Raw genomic sequence first — 10,340 nt, forward strand, 5'->3', positions numbered from 1 at the left:
AAAAGCTAAAAAACAAAAAAAACAAGGTCACTGCATGTGGGTTTGAGTTTGGTACTTTTTGTAAGCTTTTCCTCACCAGACTGCGGTAAGGAAACAAGCGTCTGTTTATAGGTGTGTCTGTCTGTCTGTCGGTGATGGGGACTTCAGTGTAAACAGTAGTCCTCATCCACTCACCCCCATAACTTAAGAAATATTTTTAAAACACAGCTAAAAGACCAAAAAAAAAAAACGTCACTGCGTGTGGGTTTGAGTTGGGCACTTTTTAAAAACTCCATTCCCTTTTCAGCTAGCACAGTGTTCTTCCATCTTTCAACCTAACGTCAACACTTTCCCCCTGGATTTTTGCAACAATTTCCTGCTTTTGACACTTGGAATAGAAACATTTGGTCCACTATTTGATGCTAGCTCCCTGGTGAACCCACTGATGGCTATCTCTTGCCCTCATCCAACTACTTAGGCCCATCTAATCTTTAGTTTTAGTAAGAGTTTTACGGCACTTGCAATACAATAAGGTCATATAAGTGCCAAAGATTAGAGGTGTTACAAGAGAGTAACAAACACAAAAAAGAAGGAGGAGAGATGAGGACGATAGATGTTTGATAGGAAAGAAGGAACAAGCCACACCAGAGCACCCACCTAGTCTGATGTCCTTGCTTTCGTCCGACTCCGGGGACGGCTGATCGTGCAGGCGGAATGAACAGCGCTGGTCGTCGATTCGCCGACTTTGGAATCGGGTCAACAGGTCAAACAGGCCGTCATCGTCAAAGTCCTCCACGGTACCGTTCTGTCAACAAACACCACATTCACCGTTCTGTGTGTACCACACTCACCATTCTGTGTGTACCACACTCACCATTCTGTGTATACCACATTCACCATTCTGTGTGTCAACAAACACCACGTTCACCATTCTGTGTGTCAACAAACACCACGTTCACCATTCTGTGTGTACCACATTCACCATTCTGTGTGTACCAATTTCACCATTCTTTGTGTCAACAAACACCATTTTAGTAAATGTTTTACTGCACTTGCAACACATACATCATACATCGAGGGCCGCCAACTAAACTATGGTAAGTTATGTTTTTCAAATTGTACAGGACAGACAAAAAATGGATTTTCTTGAAGCGTTTTGGGATTAATGTAGGCTCCCTTTGGACAATGAAGTTTATCCACCCAAAACGCTTCAAGAAAATCCGTTTTTTAAATCTCTCCTGTAATATTTGGAAAACATGACTTACCATAGTTTACTTGACGGCCCTAGAGCCGAAGATGAGAAGTGCTATTACTAGAGAGCAACGAATCCCCTGGCACACGGACATTTGAGCAGTGCACATACCACACCTGTGCCTGTACGAAAACACACCAACGCTAGAACATAGGAAAGCCGATATAGAGAGTTGACTAACTGAAATGGCAAGCAACAACTATAACATCATGCCGTGCACCATTAAAAAATTTTTGAAAGCACCTCCCCTATTCGAACCCCCCCCCCCCCCCCCCCCAAGGTTCAATCATGCCTTGTTTATTGTTTGCTTTAGTAAGGTTTTACAGTGGTTGCAACAGCATAAAGTCATATGAGCGCCAAGGGGTGGATGTCAACAGAAAAGTCCAAACGGGGAATCAGGCTTACTCTGCTCACCTCTCTAGCTTCCACAGCACACCGTCTGCTTCGACTATCAAGGCACCCCGGTAATAGCAGTTCACAAGAGAGTGACAAACATACAAAAGAAGTAGAAGACAAATGACGATAGTAAGGATTAGGAAAGAAAAAGCAGCAGTTTCCCCTGTGTTGTTTCGGCACAGTATGAGCATGACATTGATAAATCAGCCCATTTACAATTCTAGTGTGCATAAGAACATGTCAGTATAGGTATACCTGAGCCCCCTTGCTGTTGACTCCCATGTCGACGGCCACACTGGCAGACTTTTGTACTTTTTGCTTGGGGCGGGCTCCCCCAGTCACCTGCTTGCCCGCCTGGGAAAACAGAAGAAAAAGACGACAACGAAAATGAAAACTAAAAGTAAGAGGATTGTCAGGTTTTTTTTCGTAAACTCTATTTAAGAAACACAAAGAATGTGAACTGTAAAGACTTTGACATATAAACTATGATCTTTCTGAAGATATGAAATGATAACTATGACCAAGTTATCTGACCTAAAAGCAACAATGTGCTATGAGCAGTTTTCAAAGGAAATAACAAAATGGTCTGCCCAAATGCTGATGAAACAATTCTTCTCTTCCATCAAGGAAACAATTTATAAAAAGGAAAGACAACACACAGTTTGATCATCGGACTTCCTTTCACAACGAGAAAGCAAAAGATCTCCTGACACAAAGGAAACTTTTATTTATAGTTAAAGCCACTCATGTCTGAAAATGCCACCTGCAGACAATAAAAACAAGCACGGCTGGATGAAGCTCATGTTAACGCAGACATACCTTTCTGTCGGGAGTCAGCTTCATCAGCTCCATGTTCTCCATGCTGAATCGTCTGCCCCTGTCTGGCCGGCGACCTGGACGAGAAAGGAATGCATCACACAGCTATCATTACTTGATCACAAAGATCATAGAGCCATCACATGACAGCATACAGTTTTCATTGCTTCATCACAAAGATCATAGAGCTATCATACAGTTATCATTACTTAAGCACAACGATCATAGAGCTATCACACAGCTTTCATTACTTGATCACAAAGATCATAGAGCTATCATACAGCTTTCATTACTTGATCACAAAGATCATAGAACTATTATACAGCTTTCATTACTTGATCACAAAGATCATAGAGTTATCATACAGTTTTCATTACTAGAACAAAACGATCATAGGGCAATCACATGCCAGCACACAGCTTTCATTACTTGATCACAACGATCATAGAGCTATCACATGACAGCATACAGTTTTCATTACTTGATCAAAAAGATCATAGAGCTATCATACAGTTATCATTACTTAAGCACAACGATCATAGAGCTATCATACAGTTTTCATTACTTGATCACAACGATCATGGAGCTATCATACAGTTTTCATTACTTGATCACAAAGATCATAGAGCTATCATACAGTTTTCATTACTTGAACAAAACGATCATAGGGCCACCATATGCCAGCACACAGCGCTCATTACTTGATCACAAAGATCATAGGGCCACCACAAGCCAGCAAAGGGAGGTAACAATAAACCTGTCTTTGGTAATTGTGGAAACAAAACTAGAGTGTCCAGCCTCCCATTAAGTACTGAGAATTCTATTGTAGTGGAAAAGCAACAAGCAGAGAGCACATCTTCCTCCCTTCAACTGTCAACAGACAGACAAAAGGATCTCTGTTTCCGTCATACCCCCACGACACTGTTGACTCTATGGGGAAAGATCAAAGCTGAACAAACACAAGACAGTCATGAACTGTAATCCCACTTACTTCTACAACGGGAGACAAAAATTTCCACATCAGCTTGTTTTATCGTTTTAGTAAGAGTTTTACGGCACTTGCAACACAATAAGGTCTTATAAGTGCCGAAGATTAGAGATGTTACAAGAGAGTAATATACATAAAAAAGCAGGAGGGGAGATAAAGACAAATAGATATTTGATAGGAAAGAAGGAGCAAACCACACCAGAGCACCCACCAACCACCCACTCATATCAGCAAAACTGTCCCAACAAGAGTGTCGTTTCAAACTGAACAGGTAGCATTGTCTATCAACAAATCACTTTAGTAATGAAAAAAATAAAATAATCGAAATTGTTGCAAGAAATTTGTACAGCGAGGCAACAGATCTCAATAGATCTCAGTGTCATAAGGAATAGCTTACCCAAAGCCACATCAGCTTTGTCTTGAGCTGTCACACTACTGAAAAAAAGAAAGAAAAAAAAGTAAAAAGAGGAAAATGATTATCCAACAAAAGAAATATTCATAGCCTTACATACCAAAACCTTTCCTCGTTTACAGCAGTCGAAACATTTTCACAGACAGTTTAGTTTTAGAAACGGCGCTCGCAACTGTAAGTTTCACAAACAGTCAAGCACATGTACCACTGCAAAGAGCCAAAGTGATAGGAGACCAAATCCCAGCCACAACAGCAGAGACCAGTTGACAATCACCATCATGTACTTAAACAAATCAGAAATATCCTCATTTTCCCTTCAGGGAAAGAAACTTATCCTTTTTACCCTCTCCTATTTCCTACCACATAAACTTCACTCCAGTTCCACACACATCTAACATCATAATTCAAAAGACATTGATATGCGCAGCATAAAGGCCTGTTATAATCATTATTATTACTGTGACAAATGCAAGAGCTTTTTAGTTTTAGTAAGAGTTAAACGGCACTTGCAACACAATAAGGTCATATGTTGTTGTTGTTATTATCGATCCAGCAACATCTGGGCTCTCGCCCTTCTGTCCAATGCCATGTAGTGATGAGTGCAGGTTTACTGCAGTTGCTGGAATGTTCCGTAGAGTGTGTTGTCAATGTTAGGTCTCGGAGGGAGAAGTGCAGCTCTGATGTCATTTAGAATAAAGTCATATAAATGCCGAAGATAAGAGGTGTTACAAGAGAGTAACAAACACAAAAAATAAGAAGGAGGGATCAGGACGACGGATGTGTAGTAGTAGTATAAGGTTTTACGGCGCTCGCAACTGCTAAGGTCATATGAGCGCGCACGGATGTGTGATAGGAAAGAAGGAGCAAACCACACAAAAGCACCTGCCAACCACCCATGTGTCAAGTCAACAGAGGTCACATTCAGTGAAGTGCAAAGTAACAAAGTGAAATGAGAATCTGCAGCCACAGTCACCTCGCACAGCCAGCCTCCCACTCGCTCACTCACTCACTCACCTGTTGGATTGGTCGGACATGCCCAGAGCATCCTTGAGGTCGGCCAAGTTCATCTGGGCCGTCATCTGCCCCGTCTGGTCCCCGATCTGACCAGCAGACAAAAAACATCTGTCAACTTTCTACCAAAAACATGGAGTTGTTTTGTTTTAGTAAGGTTTTACAGCGCTCGCAACTGTATACGATCATATGAGCGCCAAGGGGTGGATGTCAACAGAGAAGTCCAAATGGGGAACCAGGCCTACTCTGCTCACCTCTCTAGCCTAAACAGCACAAAGTCTGCTTCGACTATCAAGGCTCCCCGGAAATAGCAGGTCACAAGAGATACAAAAGAAGTAGAGGAAAAATGACGATAGTAAGGATGAGGAAAGAAAAAGCAGCAGTTCCCCTATGTTGTTCCGGCATAGTTATGAGCATGACATTGATAAATCAGCCCATTTACAATTCTACTGAGCATAAGAACATGTCATTATCCCCCCTTTGGGAATGGCCTAAAGACAACTTCAGTCAGTGGCACTGCCCTGTGTGGGGAACACATGGAGTGATCTCTCTCACCGCCAACAGCACAACACAATCAATCCTAGCTGACGATCTAAACCTCCAGCAAATGGCAGTCAGCTAACACTTTTAGTGTTCTCCACATTAAATCCACAAACCACAAAAGTACCATAATTCAGTCGCAGGTTTGTCAGCTTTTCCAAATCCAAACCAGGGACACCAAACGATATAACATAAGATTGCAAAACAATTGTATATTCACATCATCAATTCAAAGCCTAACAAATAAAATTATTCCCCCATCAGTCTAAAAAAAAAAGAAAAATATCTTTCGACAAAAGAATGCAATACTCTCGACAAAAGAATGCAATGCAATACTTTCGACAAAAGAATGCAATACTCTCAACAAAAGAATGCAGTGCAATACTTTAGACAAAAGAATGCAATACTCTCGACAAAAGAATGCAATACAATACTTTTGACAAAAGAACGCAATACTTTCGACAAAAGAATGCAATACTCTCGACAAAAAAATGCAATACTCTTGACAAAAAAATGCAATACTTTCGACAAAAGAAAGCAAACCACGGCAAACCTCTTTAGAAATCTCCAGGTGTCTGTTGGCAAACTGCAAGGCAACTTTGTGATTGCCCAGGGCGCTGTTTGCGTTGCCCAGACTCCAGCAGGCCCGGCCCTCGCCCACCCGGTCGAAGAGCTCCTGCGCGATGAGCAGGTGGCGCTGGTGGTACTTGACCGAGGTCTCGAAGTCGCGCATCAGCGTGTAGGTGTTGCCCAGGCTGTAGCAGGCCTGCGCCTCCAGGGCACGGTCGCCGAGCTGCTTAGCAATCTGCAGGCTCTTCCTGGGGGAGTCGGGGACACACAGACAGAAGGTAGGGGTGGAAACACGTTTTGGAACAAATTAATCCGGAAAATATACGGCGCGCGCGCGCATTGACTGAAATAAGAATACAGTGAGACTAAAATATATTTGTTTCTTTCCCTCTATTGCAGCAAATCATCTCTATTTAGTATATATAATATGTATTGTTAATAATAGACTTTTGTTAAAAGCTGGGGCCCAAATGGCAAATCGGCCGCGAAAAAAAAAAGGAAAAGCTGGAAGATTGACATCCCTGAGAAGGAGACAAGAGCCTCACTCAGCAAACTCACAATTGTAGATGTTTTTGTTTTAGTAAGAGTTTTACGGCACTTGCAACACATCAAGGTCATATAAGTACCGAAGATTGGAGGTGTTACAAGAGAGTAACGAACAGAAAAAAGGAGGAGGAGAGATCAGGACGATAGATGTTTGGTAGGACAATAATCATAATAACAATAAATAGCATTTATACTGCGCATTTCCATTTTCTAAAAGATGCTCAATGCGCATTACAACGAAAAAGACATCACATCTTAAAAATTAATCGACATGCGTGTACGTAAAACAAAGTATTATACATATAATATAAAGGAAAGAAGGAGCAAACCACACCAGAGCACCCGCCAACTACCCACTCACAACTGTATATGTTTAACGCCCTTTTGAATACGGAAAAGCTATCTGAAAGGAAACACTTATGGACGTACGTCCTTCTCCGATCAGACCGAGCCAGAGGGGAGGAGAGCTAAAGAGCTGCCAAAAACATCCCAAATTCAGAACGAACCGTTGGGCAATCAATCAGGGCCATCCGCTAGGTAGTTCAGCATAATCCTAACTGAGCTAACGCTGCACCCAACTGAAGGCAAAAGAGTTAATATAGTGTAAAATTCCAACAGCATGCTTTACATTTCCATTTTCCCCATAATTCACTGAGAACATATGTGGGGCATCTTGGTGAAATCAGGCGCTCGTCAAAATAATGAAATCGAAGAAACCGGCACTTTTCCACTGGTTTGGAAATTTTTATCAAATTTTGGTTCTTTGGCTCAACACCTTTCAGGCCCATTAAAGAACACATTTCTGTGTGGATTTTACGGAAAAACATTGATTAACGGCACAAAAGATGTAAATTTTCAGTTTTCACGGACTCTCAAGCTAAGGAAATAATTCATCTTTGGGGGCCATTTTCTCACTAATTTTAACTCTGAAACCAGGTGAGCCCCACCTCCTTCAATCACAAATATCTCCACTTGTATTCTAAATAAATGGACATTTTTTTCATCGAAAGCAAAGCAAATGAAAAACCCTTAAGATGATACCAATGACTCCATATGCCCAAAAATTGACTAGTGCCTGATTCCACTGCGTCGTGACACATATGGATACCAGAGAGTTGCTGTCAAATACAAGAAACATTTTCTTCTGAATTCAGCTGACATTAGTATACAACCCAAATTTTCTATTGCACCATCGAAACCAATTACAGTAGAAAAATATTTAATTTTCCAGTACAAATGATATCCTCTTTAAATCACTCTCCAATCACCCGCTGTTATCTAGTCTTTCATTTACACCCCCCCCTCCCCCGACCTCTCAACCTCTCTTTTAGAAGCTCAGTCGTACTACATAATGCCACCTCCATAACATCCTCTCTCCTCTGGGTCCCTCACTCATTCTCTTTCCTCCTTTCTCCAGCATTCTTTTCCCATTCCCATGCAGAAACCCCCACAGCCTCCCGGTCTAGAGTTCCCACCACTGTATGCTGGGCCGCATCTTTACTTAGGGCTGCATCATCATCTTCAAATCCAGTGCTCAAAATGTCTACAGTAAACAGTGCAGTACAATTTCATAGTTACGGTGTGATAAGTATTAGTTTTAGTAAGAGTTTTACGGCACTTGCAACACAATAAGGTTGTATAAGTGCCGGAGATTAGAGGTGTTACAAGAGAGAGTAACAAACACAAAATAGAAAGAGGGTTGATAAGGACCATAGATGATAGGAAAGAAGAAGCAAACCACATCAGAGCACCCGCCAACCACCCACATGGTGTGATAAAAGTGGGGTCTTGAGAGTGGAAGCCAAAGAAAAAGATCTGTTTGTTGTACATTAAAGCTAATCAGACTGATAGTGTCCATTTCTGGCATTCTGATATAAGGATAATGGTGAGGCTGATACAAAGGCGGAACAGGTCACATCAGAACACCCACCAACCCCCCAGAAGGAAAAGAGGAAAGCAAAGTTCTTTTGTACAAGACACAACTGAGACCAAAAAAAAAAAGAAAAAAGGGTGCATTGGTAAAATAAAAATAAATGAAGAATTAGAAGCACTCCTATTTTGGTAAAATCACCGACTGGGCCAACTGTACTTACTTGTAGTAATCTGCAGCAAGTTCAAAGTCTCCCAGGAAGATGTGAGCGTTGCCAAGGTTGGTGTACGCTCTCCTCTCCGCTGCTTTGTCTCCAAACTCTTTGGCTATGGACAATCTCTGGAGAACAAACATTTTGGTTTTAGTAGAGGGTTTTACGGCACTCGCAACTGCATAAGTCATATGAGCGCCAAGGGGTGGATGTCAACAGAGAAGTCTTTACAGGGAATCAGACTTACTCTGCTCACCTCTCTAGCTTCAACAGCACAAGGTCTGCTTCGACTATCAAGGCACCCCGGAAATAGCAGGTTACAAGAGAGCGACAAACATACAAAAGAAGTAGAGGAAAATGACAATAGTAAGGATCAGGAAAGATCTTTGTAATTATATAAAGGAAAGGGAAAGGCACTGCTATTTGGGACAGGTTGTCGCGTTTTGTGATCATTATAATTTGCTGGTTAGTATTTCTCCTTTCACTCTTCTCTCTTTGTCATGCTAGTAACTGGCAGTAGCTGGCAAGGTCTATGACTTTTTTTTCTTCTTGGAAGTTAAAGGTCTTCAGAAGTTCATGATGGAGGAACTGTTGTTACTGTCATCATCATCACAATTTCTTAAAATGGAAAAACACAAAACAAATTTGTACAACAAAACATCCATATCCAGCTCACTCGTAATACTGAACCGCTTTCTCCAGGCACTCTTTCACCTCCGGAGCAAATTCACCTGGGTCCTGGTTGCCATGACGACCTAAATGTTTGCCCTTGGCGTGGTAGACGTTGCCAAGGTTGTACAGGGCCCTTGCCTCACCCACCTGACAACACAGGAACAACAAAAGTCAATAAAAACAAAGAATAATAATAATAAACAATAAGAAAAGATCACTTCAAGAGCACCCACTCCCTGGTGGCTTTAAGCGCTTCACAATTTATTTAAAAAAAAAAAAAAAAGACAGCTAAAACATTCCGACACTTTTCACGTATTCTGGCCCATTCAACAAATAATCCCCCCAAACACAAATACACCTCTAATCTTCACAAAAAAGACAAACACAAAAAAGACAACCACTGTAGCTACTGATCACATTTGCTGTTGAAAGAAGACTCAAATTACAGTAAAAAGAATCAGCATAATTCATCTACACTCCAGTCATTCAGTTTTAGTAAGTTTTACCGCCGCACTGTCAACACAATTAGGTCATAAAAGTGCTGAAGAATCAGCATAATTTAACTACACTCCTGTCATGTTTTAGTAAGTTTTATCCCCGCACTGGCAGCACAATTAGGTCATAAAAGTGCTGAAGAATAGCGGTGTTATAAAGGAGTAATGAACACAAAAAAGAAGGAGGAGAGATTTAAAGGGTGATAGACGTTTGATAGGAAAGAAGGAGCAAACCACACCAGAGCACCTGCCAACCACCCACTGCTCCTGTCATTTGTAGCACAATAAAGCTGCCAACTTAATGAACATGATCAGCACTGTGACAGTGTAACTTAATGAACATGATCAGCACTGTGACAGTGTGACTTAATGAACATGATCAGCACTGTGACTTAATGAACATGACCAGCACTGTGACTTAATGAACATGATCAGCACTGTGACAGTGTAACTTAATGAACATGATCAGCACTGTGACAGTGTGACTTAATGAACATGATCAGCACTGTGACTTAATGAACATGACCAGCACTGTGACTTAATGAACATGATCAGCACTGTGACAGTGTAACTTAATGAACAT

General features: G+C 41.4%; 1 protein-coding gene across 1 annotated transcript in view; it reads right to left on the reverse strand.

The window, feature by feature from the left end:
• Positions 1 to 10,340, reverse strand: part of LOC101854977 (G-protein-signaling modulator 2) — a 20,778-nt gene that overhangs the window by 4,304 nt on the left and 6,134 nt on the right. The window contains 8 exon segments of the mRNA XM_005106908.3: positions 637 to 784; positions 1,883 to 1,981; positions 2,447 to 2,520; positions 3,829 to 3,866; positions 4,858 to 4,943; positions 5,948 to 6,212; positions 8,604 to 8,837; positions 9,268 to 9,410. Coding sequence (XP_005106965.1) covers positions 637 to 784; positions 1,883 to 1,981; positions 2,447 to 2,520; positions 3,829 to 3,866; positions 4,858 to 4,943; positions 5,948 to 6,212; positions 8,604 to 8,837; positions 9,268 to 9,410 — 1,087 coding nt within the window.

This window comes from Aplysia californica, unplaced genomic scaffold (genome assembly GCF_000002075.1).
Source record: "Aplysia californica isolate F4 #8 unplaced genomic scaffold, AplCal3.0 scaffold00562, whole genome shotgun sequence".
NCBI lineage: Eukaryota > Metazoa > Mollusca > Gastropoda > Aplysiida > Aplysiidae > Aplysia > Aplysia californica.